Here is a 20039-nt window from a genome sequence, read left to right as displayed (position 1 = left end):
AGCTATAAAGCAAAAGTCCAAACGGATGGCGAAACCGATGCAGAGTCTTTGCGAAGCCAGGGGTCAGGAACCAGCAGGGTAGTCAGACGAAGCCAGGATCAGGAACCAACAGGGTAGTCAGACGAAGCCAGGATCAGGAACCAACAGGGTAGTCAGACGAAGCCAGGAACCAGAAGTAGCAGCAGTCTTAGTAGCATGTGAACACAGGGGGACCAAGCAGGGAACTGAAGCCACAGACCTCCTATATATATGAGCTAGGCATCCAGCTCCTCCCAGTGGGAAGGAGGAGCCGCAGGGTGGGAGGCTACAAGAAACCCAGAAACCAAGATGGCCGCCAGCACATGTCAAACGAAGGAGAACAGCAAGAAGGTAAGACCATGACACTGAGGAAGTCCCCACAGCCAGTCAAGGTGGACAACCTTCTGCTGACCCTGAGGCTACATTGGAGTTTGCAGATCTTAATGTGCACAAGGAAAACTTTGGTACCGAGCAGAGAAAAGACCCTACCCTTGCCAGGGCCTGGGAGAATGTAGTAATGTTTAATGATGTACCTGTCGAACCAGAGGACAGGCCCTGTTTTCCTTTTTCCAGCAGCAATGAGGATTTATTGTATCATGCATATAAAAAGAACGATGAAATTGTTGAACAGTTGGTGGTCCCTAAGCCTTACAGACGAGTGGTGCTGGAATTGGCTCATGGACACTTACTAGGAGGTCATGTAGGGGTTGAAAAAACCACTGAAAGGGTGTTACGTAGGTTTTACTGGCCTGGGATACAGAAAGATATTGACAATTATTGTCAATCCTGTCCTATGTGTCAGACGTCAGCCCCACTACCCCACTTCCGAAGTCCTTTAGTGCCCTTACCCATTATTGAACTGCCCTTTGAGAGGATCGCCATGGACCTCGTAGGTCCACTCCCCAAGTCTGCCCGGGGTCATCAACACATTCTTGTAATCATGGATTATGCTACCTGTGACCCCGAGGCAGTTCCCTTACGCACTTCATCCGCTAAGAACATTGCTAAAGAGTTGTTCATTGTGATCAGTCACGTTGGGATCCATAAGGAGGTCCTTATTTATGTCACGAATAACTAGAGAGTTGTGCAAGTAATTTTAAGGTGACCCAGTTGCGAACCTACGTATACCACCCTCAAACTGATGGCTTGGTAGAACGCTTCAATAAAACATTAAAGAGTATGTTTAAAAAGGTTGTGGACAAGGATGGAAAAAACTGGGACTTCTTGATTCCGTACTTGATGTTCGCCATCAGGGAAGTACCCCAGTCCTCTACGGTATACTCTCCGTTTGAATTGCTTTATGGGAGACACCCTCGGGGACTCTTAGACATAGCCAAGTAAACCTGGGAGGGGGAGCAGACACCCCACAAAAGTGTCATTAAGCACATCGCTCAAATGCAGGACAGGATTGCAGCGATCATGCCTATGGTAAAGGAACACATACTGCAGGCCCAGGCAGCCCAACAGAGAATATACAACTGGGGAGCCAGACTCCATGTCTTCTCACCTGGTGACAGGGTCCTGGTGTTAGTTCCCACTGTCGAGAGCAAGTTCCTAGCTAAGTGGCAGGGTCCTTTCGAAGTATTGGAAAGAGTTGGGGAGGTCAATTATAAAGTGCATCAACCAGGAAAAAGGGAGCCAGAGCAGATTTACCATATAAATCTGTTAAAGCCCTGGAAGGATAGGCTGACCTTGACTGTGAGGTCCGTCCCTGTAACATGTAGGGGTACTGAGTCTCCTCTGGTCCCTGAGGTCACGATTCCAGACACCCTGTCTTTTTCCCAAAAACAAGAAGCTAGAGAGTTCCTGATAAGGATTAGAGAGAAATTTTCAGAGTTACCTGGTACGACTTCAGCAGTTCAGCATGATATTGTTACTGAACCTGGGGTCCTTGTCAAGCTCAAACCGTACCAAATTCCCGAAGCTTGGAGAAAGGACAGTGATGAAGTAAAAAGGATGCTGGAGCTAGATGTCATTGAGGAATGCAATAGTGACTGGTCTAGCCCCATCGTTTTAGTCGCAAAACCGGATGGTATTGGAGGTTTTGTAATGACTTCGGAAAACGTAATGCAGTGACAAAGTTTGACACATACCCAATGCCCAGGGTGGACGAACTTATAGACAGACTTGGCAAAGCCCGCTACCTAACTACTTTGGACTTGACCAAAGGATATTGGCAAATACCCCTGACTGGTAGCGCTAAAGAAAAGACTGCGTTTGTGACCCCAGAGGGTTCGTTTCAGTACAAAAAATGCCTTTTCTGTTGCAAAATGGAGCTTTGCACCTGCTACCTGTTCCCCATTTACAATATACATGTGTGTATATATATATATATATATATTTAATGTGTATATATATATATATATATATATATATATATATATATATATATATATAAAATGTATGTGTGTGTGTGTATGCATTATATACATATATTTATGTAGGGGGACTAATTATTTTATTAACATTAGTGGGGGTCAAATGCACGGGCACTCAGCAGTGATAATCTATCATCGCTTAATAAACGTGCACCATTTATGGTAATCTCGCTTTGTCTCACGAGATTACAGGGGGCCCCATTTACTTGTACACAGATCTCGGCCGTTCTCCGAGGAAACACTTCTCCTCTGTTCTCTCTGTGAGAACTGAAGTTCTCCACTTCATAAAAAGGGTGCCAGAGGAGATAATTTTCCTCGGAGAACTGCCGAGAAGTGAACGGAGAAAAAAATTCACAGTTTCATAAACGTACAGCACAGTATCACAACAGAACAATACAAAAAACAAAAAAAACAGAGCAGATAAAAAGAACATAATGAGAAATAAAAAACATCAGAAAAACAACTGAATGAACAAGAGATTGTTAATCGGAATAATCTTGAACTAGGAAAGGTATATCCTATATAGTGGACAATAGTCTTATTGCTCTAACCAAAAAAAAAAAAAAAAGTAAAAATTTAGCACATAAGTTACTACAATCAAGGGAATATTGGGTGGTAAGAACTATCTCCAAGTAGCAGAACAGCATAAATCGAGCAAAATCTCAATAAGTCGACCAGGTCAACCATTTATTATGGAATACACAACACATAGTGTCCATGACTGTACGGAGAATTCTCTCCATAAGTGTTATCGCCTCCATTCGCTGTATAACCTGGGACCAGGGAACTGAGGGGGATCTCCAATTTAAGGCTATGGCCCAATAAATCTTGCAAAACAATCTGTCAACCAGTTTCTGACAGTGGGACAACATCTCTGGTATATCTGCAAAAATAGGAACATGGGAATAGTGAGAGTAATAGGCGAGCCTGTAATATGGGCAACCTTCGATGCTGCTTGCTGCCATAAGGGCATGATAGCTTTGCAACTCCAGAAAATGTGGAGGTGTATCCCTCTGTCAGGGCAGCCCCTGAAGCAAATATCTGGTTCCAGCGGGAACATTCTGTATAGCTAACGGGGGTGTAACACCATCTGGTGTGCAGTTTAACCACTGTTTCTTTGGTTTCAATAAATTTAGTGCACCTGTGCATATTGTATATCATATCCTGCCAGTCTTTAGCTGAAATGTTTTGGCCTGTCTCTACCTCCCACTGAAACATGGCCGTAGATTTGTCTGGGAGATCATGTTCGTTAAGCTGTTTATATAGCAATGAGATGCCCCTATCCCTTGAAGAAGCATTGCACCTTCGCTCAAACACTGAGGCTGACCTTATGTGAGCCAAATTAAAATGTTCAGAAAAAAAGCCTAATTTGGAGGTACCTGAAAATATCGGTCTGAGGAAGGTCAAATTGCTGTTGGAGGGTATTAAATGTAATAAAAGTAACATTATGTTAAAACGATTTCAGAGTTACCAGTCAACCTGGTCAATCCGCCTATTAAAGACACTAGGTGAGTTAAAAGCCGGAGGGAATTGAGGGTCCCCTAAATAGGTGACCAAGAGAGGGGGTAGAGAACTCAGATTAAATTCATCCTTATAAAGAGACCATATCTGGTATGATTGACTATCCACCTGGTTACGTGTGGCTATATCTTTAAGCTATATTGACATTGACCATAGAGGGTCAGGGAGGTAGTAAGGTTAAATTGAAGTAATTTCAAATTAGAGCCAAGGTATCTGAGTGGATGGTGCATTCCATTAAGCCAGTCTTACCAGTCTGGAGGCCATGTAATATTTCCATAAACTTGAAAGGCCAAAGCCTCCTTGGGTTTGCAGTCTATACATAGGCGGTCTACCAATTCTAGGCCTCTTATCTTGCCAAATAAATTTATTTACCGTTTTTTTGTATTGCCTCGATCGTCGATCGGGAGACATTTAGTGGTAAAGCTCTTAAGTAAAACAACAATTTAGGGAGAATTGACATCTTCACTGCTTGGATCCTACCAAGGAATGGGATATGGTACGAAGACAATATCCTTAACCATTGTTTAATGCATGAAAATGCTGCAGGGTAATTGATCTGGTAAATCTGTTGCAGCGAAGAGGCCAAGCGAATCCTCAAATATGGTAGTGAGCCTGTGCACCATGCAAAATTAAAGTTATCTCTTAATCTGTCAATCATCGAAGGAGGCAAGTTAATTGGCATAGCTGTACATTTGGAGAGGTTTTCCCCTAAAGCCCAATAGATCATGAAATGTACGCAGTGTGGAAATCAAGTTGGGCAGGGAGATCAAAGGGTCTGTCAAAAATAATAAAACATCATCCGCATACATGCTCAACTTAAAGTGATGATCCCCTTTGACATATGCTTTAATGTCCTGGTTCACGGTGATGGATCTCGCCAATGGCTCAATCGCTAAGGCGAAGAGCAATGGGGAGAAAGAGGGGGCAGCCCTGCCTCATTCCGTGACCCAGTTCAAAGTATTCAGAGTTGCAACCTGTTTGATTCTCATGTGAGGGTGGGTATATAGTGGCTTAAAACCATGCACAAATTTGCCTCTGAAACCAAATTTGGCTAATTTTGTTTCCATATATGGCCAGAGAAAACACTATTAACCACTTGCCGACTGCCTAACGCCGATCTACGTCGGCAGTCAGCCCCTCACAGGCAAAGTGACGTAGGGCTACGTCACTAGCTTGTGAGGGTCTAGGGAGCGAGCGCGCGCCCCCGGAGGCGCGCTCCCGCTCCCGCGTGGTCACGGACCCCCCCGCGCGTGTGACCGGCGGACCCGATGTCCGCCGGTCACTCGGCGATCGGCGGGGGAGAGGGAGAATGTCAGGCAGCCTGTGTAAACAAGCTGCCTGTCATTCTCCTTGCTGTTAGGATACTGATCACTCGGATCTAGTATGTAGATCCGTTGATCAGTGTCCATACAGCTCAAGCCCCAGCCAATCACAGTAGAAAGCACGCCCCTAGGGATACACACAGCCCCTCCCTCCCAAATAAAGTTAACCCCTTCACTACCAGTGTATTTTTACAGTAACAGTGCATATATATAGCACTGATTACTGTAGAAATGTCACTGGTAACCCCAAAAGTGTCAAAAATGTCAGTCAAGGGTCCGATCTGTCCGCCCCAATGTCGCAGTACCGCAAAAAAAATCGCAGATCGCCGCCATTAGACGTTAAAAAAAAAAACAACAAAAATGACAGAAATCTTTCCCTTTGTTAGTAAACGCGATAACTTTTGCGCAAACCAATCAAAATACGCTTTTTGCAATTTTTTTTACCAAACATAGGTAGCATAAAACAAATTGGCCGAAAAAGTAAAAAAATTTTGATTTTTAAATTTTTTTTTTGGGGAATTTCATATAAAAAAATGTGAAAAATATTGCTATTTTTGCAAAATTGACGCTCTTTTTTTGTTTATAGCGCGTGATCAAAAAATCGCACAGGTGATCAAATACCACCAAAAGAAAGCTCTGTTTGTGGGAAAAAAAGGACGCCAAATTCGTTTAGGTACAGCGTCGCACGACCGCGCAATTGTCCGTTAAAGTCACGCAGTGCCGAATCGCAAAATACCCCCTGGTCGGAATGGGGGTAAAATCTTCCGGGGCTTAAGTGGTTAAACGCCTTATGTACATCAAGGCTTAACATCATGACCTGACGCGATGACAGATTCGCATCCTGAGCTACATTGTAGACCAATCTAATATTTTCTGTTATCTGTCTAGATGGGAAAAAACCCGGTTTGGTCAGGGGAGATCAGGGTGGTGATAACTTTAGCTAAGCGATCAGCTAGTACCCGGCCAAAAAGCTTCAGATCATTACTGATTACTGAGATTAGGTGATAGTTCTGAGGGAGAATATGATCTTTATTTGGTTTAGGTAAAAGGGACATATTGGCTAGGAGCATATCTTCAGGAAATGAATGGACATCACAATTATAAGAAAACAGTTTAAATAGGCGGGTGGGGGAGGGGGGCAAGTTGGTCATTCAATTTCTTATAATAAAGAACTGAAAACCCATCTGGGCCAGGGGCTTTGGAGATTTCAAAGAAGCTATTATATGAGATTTTTCCTCAGATGCACATGGAGCATTCAGGGTGCGAATCTGTGCATCAGACAGATGTGGAAGTTTAAGATTCTCTAACCAATCTAGGGAGGCAGAACCCAGCAGAACTGAAGGAGGGGAGAGTATGGTTTTAAAAATATCTGTGAAAATTGGAAGGACAGCTTGTGGATGAGTCATCACTTGCTTCGTTGCATTTCTAAGTTTATATACATGAGGTGGTTGGAGGGATTTGTGTAATTTTTTGTGTAAACATAGAAGATGCCATATTGCTGTAAAGCAGGAAGCGAGCTTTCGACCATCTAAGAGATTATTCTGTTTCCTCCGAGAGTATAGTTTCTAGTACAATTTGAGTGGATTTGTAAGTATGTCTGGGGAGTGCGAATTGCTATGCAGACAATATAGTCTATCTAAATCTTGAGTGAGGGAGCAAATCTCCCGCAGTTAATGTGTCTTTCTTTGTAAAGCTATTTCAATGAAATGACAACACATGACTGCCTTATGGACTGCCCTTAGCGAGGTTGGGGAAATATCTTTTACATTGTTATTGCAAAAGTACTCCCCAAGACGTTCTGATAATTGGTTATTAGTCACTTCGTCTGTGAGAAGTGAGTCGCTCATGCGCCAAGTGGCTACTCCTGGATTGATCCCTACATATGAGGTATGGAATTATAATATTCCACGATCTGACCAGGTACAAAAGTGAATGCGAGCCTTTGAGGAATTTGCTAATAATATCGGAGAAAACAATAGTGGCAGGCAGACTATATCAGATAGTAGTGCCTAAACTTTTGAAAGTGACCCCTCCCCCTGGAGCTAACTGGAGGAGTGTCACAGGTAGGCAACTTCAGAGGCTGACTACCTGACCCTCAGTTCAAACTAAAGGCTAGGCAGTTTTGTCTCAGGTTCAGTGATCCTCTGGTGGATGCAGTGGATGCTCTGGTGACCACGTGGGATTAGTACTTTTGACCTACTGCCTTTAACAGCTGAAGCTCGGATTCTAAATGACAGGGCACCATGTAGTCTAGGAATCCCTTGATGCTAAGCTGGAAGGTCTATTGCTGGACATTCGATGCATGCTTATCTTGGTGTAAGCCTCAGGTTTTCCTTCCAAGGAGTTTTTTTCCTCTATTGCAGTCCAGCCTAGGTCAGTGTTTGGCTCTCAGCACTATTAGGACTCTCAATATTGCTGGCCTTGTGACTATATGGGATTGGAAGTAGTTCACTTGTAGCTTTCGCTTAGCAAGGTGAGTGTTTGGACTGATGACCTTGTCTGGCATGGAACCCTTCACGGGTTTTTGCATAAGACAAGGTTGTTAAGACACAGTTTTTCAAATTGCTTGGGATAGTTTCTATCAGTCTCCTCAAACAGGACATCCTTATCCAGTTCTTCAGTCTGCCTCAGTTTACCCAAAGGTTGTTTCCTTCTATTGGTTGGATGTGGTTGGGATGGGGAGTCTATCTCTCAGCCTCTATTTTCCTCTTGTTTTTCAAGTTGGCTTCTGTAGTGTTGCTCCAATTTCTAGTTCCACCGTGTCGATTTCACTCAGCAGACTATTATTCTACCCCAGGGTCTAGGGTTTGGATTATATCCCTGTCTGGGTGCCAGGAAACCAGACCACATGGGGATGCAAGTAAAATAACGCAATTTATTGGAGAAAACAACATTAAACGCACAGCAAGAGTGAGGAAGTGAGAGCAGGAACGAGCCGGGGTTAAGTCTAGAAGCGGGTAGTCATCCAAGCCGGGGTCGAGACTAGGGATGATCGAACTTTTCAAAAGTTCGGTTCGGCCAGAACATCCGAACTTCCCGAAAGTTCGGCCCGGATTTCAGAACCCCATTGAAATCAATGGGACCCGAACTTCGGTAATAAAAAAAAAACATTTTGAAGCCCTAAAACCCGAAAAATGCCCCTAGAAAGTGCCTAGGGTTCTGGGTCATACCCCAGGGACTATTAATCACACAAAAAAAAGTTCTTAAAAATTGTCATTTTTGATAGAGAGCCAATTATTGAAAAAATTTAAAAAAAAAAAAAAATGTCTTTGGATTTAGTATCTGGGGGGTCTAAAAAGTGTATCTGTGAAGTTTCAGCTCTGTAGCATGTCCAGAACCATAAAAAAAGATTGTTTGTATTTTGTCACTTATAAAACAGGTTAGTGGCTTCTCTCTTTTCACACCTTGCCCGTTTAGTAGCAAGCGTTTTTTTGGGCATTTTTTGGGGTCTTTTCAGGCAGGCAAAACATCTGAACATGTGTATAGGGGGTATATATATACACCCATAGTATGTATATATACACCTAGACATATATAGGTGTGATAGTAGCAGAAATATATGCTTGCGCTAATGAAATCATTTACACTAATATAGTTACGCTCCTATCACACCTATATATGTCTAAGTGTCAAATACATATAAGTATGTGTGTATATATACCACTATACACAAGTTCAGATGTTTTGCCTGCCTCAAAAGAACCCAAACAAATGCCCAAAGAAACGCTAGCGCCAAAAAAAAACGCCCAGGTGTGTTGTTGCAGGCATTTTTTGGGGGTTTTTGGAGGCAGGCAAAACATCTGAACTTGTGTATAGTGGTATATATACACACATACTTATATGTATTTTACACTTAGACATATATAGGTGTTATAGGAGCATAGCCATATTAGTGTTAATTATTTCATTAGCGCAAGCATATATTTCTGCTACTATCACACCTATATATGTCTAGGTGTATATATACATATAAGTATGTGTGTATATATACTCGTATACACAAGTTCATATGTTTTGCCTGCCTCCAAAAACCCCCAAAAAATGATTGCAACAACACACCTGGGCGTTTTTTTTGACGCTAGCGTTTTTTTGGGCATTTTTTTGGGTTCTTTGGAGGCAGGCAAAACATCTGAACTTGTGTATACGGGTATATATACACACATACTTATATGTATATATACACCTAGACATATATAGGTGTGATAGTAGCAGAAATATATGCTTGCGCTAATGAAATAATTAACACTAATGCAGAACACATGCCCTGGGTGCCCAGCGCTAGCAACATCACTGGTGTGGGGGTTTCCCCAAATTCCATTCCAGATCCTTCCGGTTTGGTATGGATTTCAAGGGGGAATCCCATGCAAAAACAAAAAAGCAAAAACAAAAAAAAATAAAGGGTCTCCCCAAAATCCCCCCAAAATCCATACCAGAAGTTTATCTAAACTTGCAACCTGGTTGCATGTGGCCCCCGCCTCCTGAACTCTATCAGACCACATGCATCCCTGGCAAAGATCCTGAGGACAAGGACCTCTTTCCCACAACTCTTGCATGGTGGTTGTGAGAGTCTGCGAGTGGGGGGCTTATCAGAATCTAGAAGCCATGTACATCATTGACCAAATAAGGTCATGTTTACATTTCGGTCAGAGATGTCACTTGGGATATCCTGCCCCTTTGTTCACATTCACCTGTCAGCTAGGAAGATGTTTTTTATGGGGAGCAGCCATTAAGACTGGATCATGTTAGTGGTTGATTTTTTCTTTTTTTTTCTTTTGACTGGCTTGTGGGTTGGGGTTGTTCAATGTGACTGACATAGGTTTACCTCACTTGATGCGGTTATTGATGATGCATTTGTGTTGTTGGATATTTTTTTTTTAATATAGGACTAATCGTGTCAGTGTGTTTATTTAACTTACATTTATTATTGTATAAGTACAGATACTTCGTACTCCTTACTCATTCATGTAGCGGAGGGGGTGGACATCTGGGGCCCCCCTTATTTTATCAGATTTTGATAAGCCTACCTACCCACAGACCTCTACAACCACCAGACCAGGGTTGTAGAGAAGAGTGTTTTACCAGGGGGGCCTGCGCATGTGATCATGTATGGTTCAGTAGGGGGGATGCATGCTTTCCACACCTTTCATTTTTTTTTTTATGCTTGGGTCTCCCATTACCATCTATACCAGACCCTCTTCTAGGATAAGGGTCTTGTATAGATGAAGAGAATCTCAGGATTTTTTTTTTTTTTTTTTACAAACAGAACAAAGCATTCAGGGACTTCAGCATTTTTTTTCTTTGTAAATATCAGTTTTACTGTAGTAGGTTGTATAAATTATACAGATGCCAAACTTCATGGGCAGGTTCAGGGCAACCCCCAAACATGTATTTTAAAGGAACTTTGCATTTTTAATGTTTTTCTTTAAGCATTGATAAAACTGCTGCTCCCCGCAAAACAGAATTAATAATAATATTAAAAATAACTATTTATTTTTGCTTTGGTACATGTCCTTTAGGAAGACTGCCAAAGAATGGACAAATTTATTTTAAATTTGACAAAGTTCCCCTCAGGAAAGGTTTGCTAACCATACACTGAACCAAATCCAGATAAGGTTGGCTCATCGCTAGTCAGTGAATCAGAAAGTCTTGAAGCAAAAAGCAGATGAGCAACTAGTATTTTTAGAAAAGGATCATCAATGGTAATGGTAAAGGTTTCCTTTAACCGCTCCCTGGTTTCCGGAGGATCTCATGTGACCATATTCCAGTCATGCGCCTCCTGCATGCTCTGGCAGCTGCTCTGTGGCTTTATCTGTCCACCAGACACAGCAGATGACAGATCGATGTTCCAGGCTGGCCCCAGCACTAATCACAGCAATCACATGATAGTTGTACACAATGAATGGCTTTCATTCATAGCCATTCATTGTGTACTATTGTGTTGACCTCTGTGATTGGTCACAGTGATCACATGGTACAGACAGCCAATCATAGTGCACTGTATCATGAGATAGCTTCGTCCAATCATAGCTGTCTCAACAGTACATAATTGCTATGAATGGATGCTATTCATAAAAAGTATTGCTTCTAACAGTTATCATCATGGTTATAAGCAATCATAGTGGTAAAAAAAAAAATCCTGATCACAGCCCCAGTGTAGCACAGTGTCACTATGGTAACACTGCACTGCTCTGGTCACAGTATGTAACAAAAAAAATACTGTCACCAGTCAAAATGCCTGATCAACACCACACCAGTCATATGATGATGCTGTACTGCTCTGGTGACAGTATATGAAATTAAACATGCCTCTTAATAAATACCTCAGACTGTCTACATTTCAAAAAGGAGTGATTTGGGGGGTATTTTTACAGTCCTCTTATTTTAGGGCCTCGAGAAATGAGATGAGACAGTCAGTACATCTGGATTGATCAATTATCAATAAATGTACAGTACCATAGCTTTTAGACACTATAACTTTTAAACTAAATAATATGCACTAGTTTTATGAAAAAAAAAAAGATAGCGTATAGATTTTGCCCTAAATGTATAAAGAAAATGTACTTATTTGCAAAATGTTATGATAGAAACTAAGGAAATATATTTTTTTTCTAAATTTTCATCTTTTTTCATTTAATTAGCAAATGATAAAAAAAAAAAAAAAAAAAAAAAAACAGTGGTGATTAAATACCACCCAAAGAAAGTTCTATAGGTTTTAAAAAAAAAAAAAAAAAAAAAAGGAAAAATCCTATTTAAAGTAATTGTCATTCAAAGTGTGACAGTGCTGAAATATGAAAAATGGCCTGGGCAGGAAGGGGGTCAAAGTGTCCAATATTGAAATGATTAATGCTCAGAGTTGTATAAAGTACTCAAAACCCATACTTGAGTAAAAGTACAAGTGCTCGATCAAAAAGTGACTTGAGTAGAAGTGGAAGTGCTCAATCAAAAAGTGACTTGAGTAGAAGTACTAAAGTATTCAACATTTTTTGTACTTAAGTATTGCAAGTAGTTTTTTTAAAAATGTTGCTACTCAAGTACTGAAAGTAAACGTACCAGTAGTTTTGAAAAAAAATTGCTACTCAAGTACTGAAAGTAAAAGTACAAGTACTGTGTTATGTATTTATTAAAGAAAGAAGTCAAAAGTTTGATCATATTGTTTTTTATTATTTCAAATGCAGCTTTTATTTATACATACAGTAGCATTTATTTTCATATGCGCTGATAATACACATGTTTTGAGCTCCATGAAACCTGCCATCTACTGTTCTGGCAGTGGTAATTTTTATAATAGTAACGAGTAACTATGCAGCACAAAAAAAAAATATCAGAGTAGAAGTATTGAAATCATCGAAAAAATGTAGTGAAGTAAAAGTGGAAGTAGGAGAAAAAAATTCTACTCTAGGAAAGTACAGATACCGCATTTCGGTACTTAAAGCGGAGTTCCGGGCACAAAAACAAGATTTTTTTTTATGCCCCTCCGCTAGGTATGCCTCACCTGAAAAGGAATTGGGTAGTTATTTTTTTTTTTGTTTACTTACCTTGCAATTGAAGATCGAAGATACTCACCTCAGAGTACTTCCTCCCTTGGAGCCGCGGCTCACCCCGTCACTTCCTGCCTCGCTATGATTCCTGGGAGCTGAACGTCACAGCTCCCAGGAATCAATGCGACGGCACCGGCCCCGCTCGTCATTTCCGGGCGACGCCGCATTCCCCTGCTAAACAGCCCAGCTGTGGAGGAATGCGGCGTCGCGCCGGAAGTGACGAGAGGGGCCAGTGCGGCGCATTCTGGGACAAGAAGACGCGGAAGAAGACACAGAAGAGGACCGCGCCGGCTTCAGCTGCCCACAACAGAGATGGAAACGCTGTGGAAGAAATTTTATAAGTAAGTATTTCTTCTAAAAGGTAAGTGTGAACCGGGACAGATCAGAGGCTAGCCATTGTGGAATGTGCTAGCCCTGACTGTCCCGGGGATATGTTCATTAAAAAATGACATCTGTGCCCGGAACTCCGCTTTAAGTACAGTAGTGAAGTAGTTCTACTTAGTTACTATACATCTCTGTTAATGCTACAGGAAGCGCATACTAGTTCAAGACAGCTAAAGACCTTTAGAAAGAGAAAATTCAGACACAGACTAGTGGTCTCCAATTGCCCTGAGCAAGTCTATGGATATCAGCCCATGCTGTTATTCAAACTGAAAACCTGGTTCCATCACTTCCATATAGACAAAACGTGTTATTTAAATATGTGCATAAATGTGGCCTAATACATGTAAAATAAGTGCATACTCATAAGCCCATGTTGCAAGTACGTGGGTATGACGGAGCAATAAGTATAATAAGGATAAAACTCTTCTGTAAATTCTGTCTATGACATTAACGACTAATATTATTTTTAACATCCTTTGTCCTTTTCAACTTTTCAGACAATAGAAAATATCAAAGTTTACCTTCATGAGAAGGAACTGTGGAAGAAGTTTCATGAAGCAGGAACTGAAATGATCATTACCAAAGCTGGCAGGTTTGTAATAATTCTAGTTCATTATTTGCTGGGATTTCACAGTATTACCTTGTTCAGCCTTCTCTACAAATGTTTTAATCTCAATTACTGGGTCTTTATTCTGAAATCATGAAAGGTCCAAAAAGTGCAGCATTATCCTTACACAACTAAAAAAGTTGTTTTATACCAATTTATATGTCTTTATAGAAACAAATTCCAAGTTATGTTACAGTGCTAAAGGTTAACATTTACCGGACAAAAACTATGCCTTTTTATGTTTTTTAACCACTTTACCACTAGAGCATTTTGCTGTCTTACGTCCATGCCACTTTTTGCGATTCGGCACTGTGCAACTTTAACTGACAATTGCGCGGTCATGCGACGCCGTACCCAAACGAAATTGGCGTCCTTTTTTTCCCACAAACAGAGCTTTCTTTTGTTGGTGTTTGATCACCTGTGCGATTTTTACTTTTTGCGCTATAAATGAAAAAAGAGCGTTTATTTTGAAAAAATAACAATATTTTTAACATTTTTTTATATGAAATTCCCCCCCAAAGAGATGTAAAAACCAATTTTTTTTTAAATTTTTGGCCAATTTGTTTTCTGCTACCCATGTTTGGTAAAAAAAAATCGCAATAAGCGTAGTTTGATTGGTTTGCGCAAAAGTTATTGCGTTTACTAACTAAGGGAAAGATTTCTGTCATTTTTTGTGTTATTTTTTCTTAACGCGTAATGGCGGCGATCTGCGATTTTTTTTGCTGGACTGCGACAGCGGACAGATCGGACCCTTGACTGACATTTTTTACACTTTTGGGGGTACCAGTGACATTACTGCAGTAATCAGTGCTATAAATATGCACTGTTACTGTAAAAATGACACTGGCAGGGAAGGGGTTAATTTTATTGGAGAGGGAGGGGTTAATGTATGCCTGGTGCTTACTAACGTGTGGGGGGGGAGGTGACTGAGTGAGCTAGGGACAGATCGGATGTTCAGCTATGCTGAACACTCCGATCTGTCACTCCCTGTCACTTAGGAGATCCGCCCGCTCTGTTTACACAGGCGGGCGGATCTCCAAACTGGATTCCCCGACGATCGGGGCAGAGCAGCGGCGATCGCCGCCGCTCCTCCCCTGGCCCCACTCCCACTGTGAATGAAAACAGCGGGAGCGCGCCTCCGGCGGCGCGCGTGCGCCTCCGGCGGCGCGCGTGCGCCGCCTACAGGGGAGGAGTCTAGCGACGTAGGTCTACGTCGCTAGACGATAACGAGCCACTGTGCCGCAGTAGCAGCACAGTGGCTAGTGCTAAAGCGGTTAACCACTTTACCACCGGAGGATTTTGCTGTCTTACGTCCATGCCACTTTTTGCGATTTGGCACTGTGCGAATTTAACTGACAATTGCGCGGTCATGTGACGCCGTACCCAAACGAAATTTATGTCCTTTTTTTCCCACCAACAGAGCTTTCTTTTGGTGGTATTTGATCACCTGTGCGATTTTTACTTTTTGTGCTGTAAGCAAAAAAAAAGCGAAAATTTTGAAAAAATAACAATATTTTTCACATTTTTTATATGAAATCCCCCCCAAAAAAATGTAAAAATCAAAATTTTTTATCATTTTTGGGCAACCGTCGATAACCTACGTCGATAACGAGCCACATTGCTGCAGTAGCAACAATGTGAGCGGACGTAAAGTGGTTAAGTGAAAGCTTTAGGCTTTGTCATCTTTGGGTTACTACTAAGTAATCCCTGGAGTTGATTCACTAAGGGCAAATAAACTTCGCACTTTGCAAGTGCCGCTGCACTCAATTTCCCTAGAGCTTAGTGGTGGTGAAGCTGTGCTGATTTCCATCATCCAATTATATGCAAGCAAAAATGCATTTTTTTTTTTAAATTTTCCTTGCACCTGATTGGGTATTCTTTACAAAGTGAAGCTTCACCCCATTCACTAAGCTCTGGGACAATGAGTGCAACTGCAATTTGTTTTTAGTCAAGCAACCCCAGTAACCTGAAAATGTAAGCAGAGTGGTTTATAAGCAGGGAAAGAAATAACAGCTAACCTCTATCCTCAGATCTTCCCTTTAAAGGCAGATTGGAAAATTAAACTCACTCAATGTATATGTTTTCAGTTCCCCTCTCTTTTGGAAGTACACTTAGGCTGGGTTTACATATGTTTGACAGTGAGTTCATGCCTGTGGTCTGTTCACTGGTGCCTGAACTTGCACCTGAAGCGGACCCAAAGACGCACAGGACCCTTCTGCAATCTGGAGCGAAGCTGCCCTGGACCTCTGTGAACCGGCTCCATTGAGAGCCGGTCACACTCGCCTGTCATGTGAATTGGATGCGGGAAAACCAACATCCAATTCGCATATATGTGAACCCAGCTTTTTAAGTGTACTGTGTGGCACAGAAAAGCATTGTTAGAACAGAAATTATTCACATATCTCATTCCTCCACATATCCCAAGATTATTCCTCATTTTAGGAAAGTGAGCATGAAAAATCATTCCTTCACACGCCCATGGCCATATGCACATTCCGAACCACTGGGGTAGTACAAACGTAGCCTAATATTATAGAATCATTTAATACAAAGTACCTTTAGATGTTTAAGACTTTTTGGGCATCATCAGTGTAATGTATGGAAGCCATAGTTTCCTATGCAGAAGGAATTGTGAATCAGCAAGCATATATAACCCTTTCCTTGTTTGCTGATTCAGTAAAAGCTCCACTACATTTGTGTATTGGGGCATAAATGACTTGTAGCGTTACCTCTGTAGGAGCTGTTGGATAGGATGGGTCCTCTGTTTTTTGCCTCAACCTTCTCAAGGACTTCAGCCCCTCTGACACACCAGGTTGAGTGCACAAACATACAATATCACAGGAATTCACTGAAACTAATACTTAGTACCCAATAGTAGTACTATATCAAAGAAAAAGACACCTAACCAGGAATTAAGGACAAACATAATATATTGTCACCCAATATAGTTGGTAACTAAGCAAGCATAAAATGGATTAACATTGGTAAAAACACAATTTAGCATGCAAAATGATTAACAGTAGGGACTAGGCAAATTATGACATTTGGTGTTCAGATCAGCATAAACTGGAGCAAGACCACCACAAGTGCAGCAGTAAGCAGTAGTAAACCGCATTTATAGCAGTGACGCTAGTCCTAGACCAACTGGGCATGCACTGTCCAAAAGTAAGGAGGATGGTAGCGAAGAGGGCAGGGGAACAAAAGGGGGCTTGCAGAATAATTATTACAGGAAGGACAGTCCTTTGAGATGTTCTTCTGCGGGCTATCCTTGGGTCCGTTTAAAAGCATTGATTCACTTAATGACAGTCCCAGTTAACTGGCATGCATTATAGGTACAGTAAAGGGAACTTTTATTCTTAACACAGGTGCAAAGTGGATGTGGTTAAAATGCGCTAAAGGTTCAGTATGATGCTATATAGGGTTATTCTATGTTTTGAATAAGTGCCATGTAGAAAACAGCATGAGTCAGTGTGGATTGGGTAAATCTGGTGTCCTGTTCTCAGTGGCTCAGTCCCTATTTTCAGTATCAGCAACGGGTGAATACCCCTCTTAGCAGTCCCTGGGATGCTGCGGTGGCCTCTCGCTGTAGAAGTGGGGCCCCCTTGGATGCTCCAGTCTCCTTGCGGCAGCAGTGCAGGTGCTGTGATGTGGGTGGTGCTGCACTGTCACCGTCTTCCAGTCTCCAGCTCTGATCTCAGCTGCTATGGTCTCCTGCTGGCAGGCACATATCCAGAGAGTAGCTCTCTCTCCAACCCTCTTGGTGTCAAGAGGAAAAACTTTCTTAGGTTGTTTAATAAAACAATAATCTCTCCACTCTTCCTACCGCACAGTGCCTACTGGGATCTGTAATGTAAGGAGTCTATTTGTCTCATTATATGGCTTCCATCTCAAACTAGAACTCTCAGGATTCTCAGTGCCCTGCATAATAGTCTATGGGCTTGCTTGCCTTTAGCTCTTCCCCTGCTGACTTGAGGAGAATGGTGCAGCATAACATCAGTATCTCAGTAGAGGGAGAGATGAATAAAAGACAATGGGGTGTATTTACTAAAGCTGGAGAGTGCAAAATCAGAACCACTTCTGCAAGAAAAAAAAAAAAAAAACAATTAGCTTCTAACCTCAGCTTGTTCTATTAAGCTTTGGCAATAAAACCTGCAGGCTGATTGGTTTCTATGCAGACATGAGCCTGATTTTGCACTCTCCAGCTTTAGTAAATGAACCCCACTGTCTCCTTCTCCATACTGCTTTAGCCCAGCACCTTGCTACAGAATGATTTTGCTTGGCTCTGCCCACTATCCAAAAAATGAGGTCTAAACTTCTAATTTTGGGATATGTGAAGGAATGAGACATGTGAATTCCTTATGTTCTTAAGAAGGCCCAATCATTTGGAGGGCTTTTTAATATCTTTAATCCCTACTTACTATACCCCTTAATGGTTGTACTGTACTTGCTTAAGTGTACTGCAAAATAAATAACTACTGTATTGTGGTAATACAGGTGGTTAGGACTTTCACTTAGTGTAGGTCAGTGTACTGTATTTTGCACTATATATAAGGACCCTATTTAAAAATGGGTAAGTGTACACAAAGTTAGCTAATCCTTTAATAGGAATAATTGTTATCCAATTGCTGTCTATACTTTATACTATAATTGAACTCCAGGAAGACATATGAATCCACAGTTGAAGTATACAAAGACAAAGGGTGAAATTATCAAAGAGCGGGGCAAGCACAATGCTTGCCCCACTCTTCCAAACATAAAAAAAAGGAGCAGATGCTGCTTCAGAGTAACAAAAGGGGCACAAGTCCCTTTGTTAATCAGGAGCAATCAGTTCTTTGTTACACTGTGTCTGTAACAGACAGCAGAGAGAACATGTGAGCAACAGCTGCATGCTTCTTTCTCTCCGCCTGTCCTCGTCCCCCTGCTTGGCTCGGAGTGGGAGGGAAGAGGAGGAGGAGGGTTGTTAATCCTGCAGGCTCTGCTCCTGTAGTGTAATCACTGCATGGGCAGAGAGAGGAATGCGTGCTGTTTACTGACACTTCACATCCAGTATGACAGGTCACATCTGGAGAGAATATGTGACAGTTTTCTATATAGTGTATGAGATCCATTCATCCATCCATCCATCCATTTTTGGTGTATATCTGTGCTGTTTTAGCCCATTTGATTTAATCTTGGGCATTTTAAACTGGTGAGTGTGAGACCATAAGTAGGTGGTTGGCTGCACCAAATTGGATTTTGTTCACAGTGGTTAAGAAGCTTGTTTGCACATAATGAGTTAACAAGAAATGTTGACTGTGCACTTAATCAAATTGACACTGTGGTTCAATTATATATTACTTTTGCAGCTTTCAAATAAGTCGGATAGAGACATTTCACATTTATAAACACTTTTTGGATGATGATTATTTATTTAGGTACACAGTTTGATTTTGGTGTAGTGCTACATACAATACGGATCAGCCTTATATGTTTAGTCATCTAAGGGTATTTATATACAACTGCTGCTTTTTTTTTTGGGGGGGGGGGGTTATTTTGTTGGTGTTTTTGGTTTTGGATTTGGATTTTTATAACCATTTAATATTGTATTATTTTTTTCTTTTTTTTTTAGTCCACTGTTTATCTTTTTTTTGCTTTTTACACTTTGCTTGGATTGTAAATACCATTAATCACAGAGTAAAGTTACTAAAATAGGTTGTGATGTGATGAGGATATTCAAATATATATACATGCATACACGCATAACATGAAAAAGGACTTGCTCAAATAGTAGCTCTGTGATAGGAAGGCACCATACAATTACGTTTCCAAGGGATTACTGATCCTATGTTTATTTTCAGATGTCAGAAACCCACTTCACTTAGGCAAAGGAACAACTAAACAAACTAAAGTCATACAGCAGGCCTTTTTTCACCCTTTACAACTCACAATACTTCCCCAAGTGTTCTCACACATTAAACACCCCGTTTGTTTACCCTCCCCAGAGGTTTTTAAGGTCCTCTTCCGATGAGGCTGTCCAACTCTTTAAAACACCAGGTTTACTGGCAGGTGGATTTGTGGACTGGCCACCCAATCTTGTTTTATGATCAGTCTCTTAATGGGAGACTGGGTTGTGTTCCTAAGCAGTCCTCCTTTGAGCCCAAAACAGTCAAAATTCTCATTCTGAGTGATGCATTTCTTCCATCCACTACCCTATCTGCCATTTTAGCCCAGGTTCTGTCATTATATATAGTGCACTAGCTAAATCATGGACAGTGCATACGTGTCAACAATG

The 20039-nt window shown here is 41.4% G+C and overlaps 1 protein-coding gene across 1 annotated transcript in view; it reads left to right on the top strand.

The window, feature by feature from the left end:
- The window catches only part of TBX4 (T-box transcription factor 4), a 233241-nt gene that overhangs the window by 73455 nt on the left and 139747 nt on the right, over positions 1 to 20039 (top strand). The window contains exon 3 of the mRNA XM_082245737.1: positions 13659 to 13753. Coding sequence (XP_082101863.1) covers positions 13659 to 13753 — 95 coding nt within the window. The remainder of the gene's footprint in view (positions 1 to 13658; positions 13754 to 20039) is intronic.

This window comes from Pelophylax lessonae (genome assembly GCF_965119305.1).
Source record: "Pelophylax lessonae genome assembly, chromosome: 2".
Taxonomy (NCBI): domain Eukaryota; kingdom Metazoa; phylum Chordata; class Amphibia; order Anura; family Ranidae; genus Pelophylax; species Pelophylax lessonae.
The sequence above is the reverse complement of the archived record's forward strand: the minus strand, read 5'-3'. Positions and strand labels throughout refer to the sequence as shown.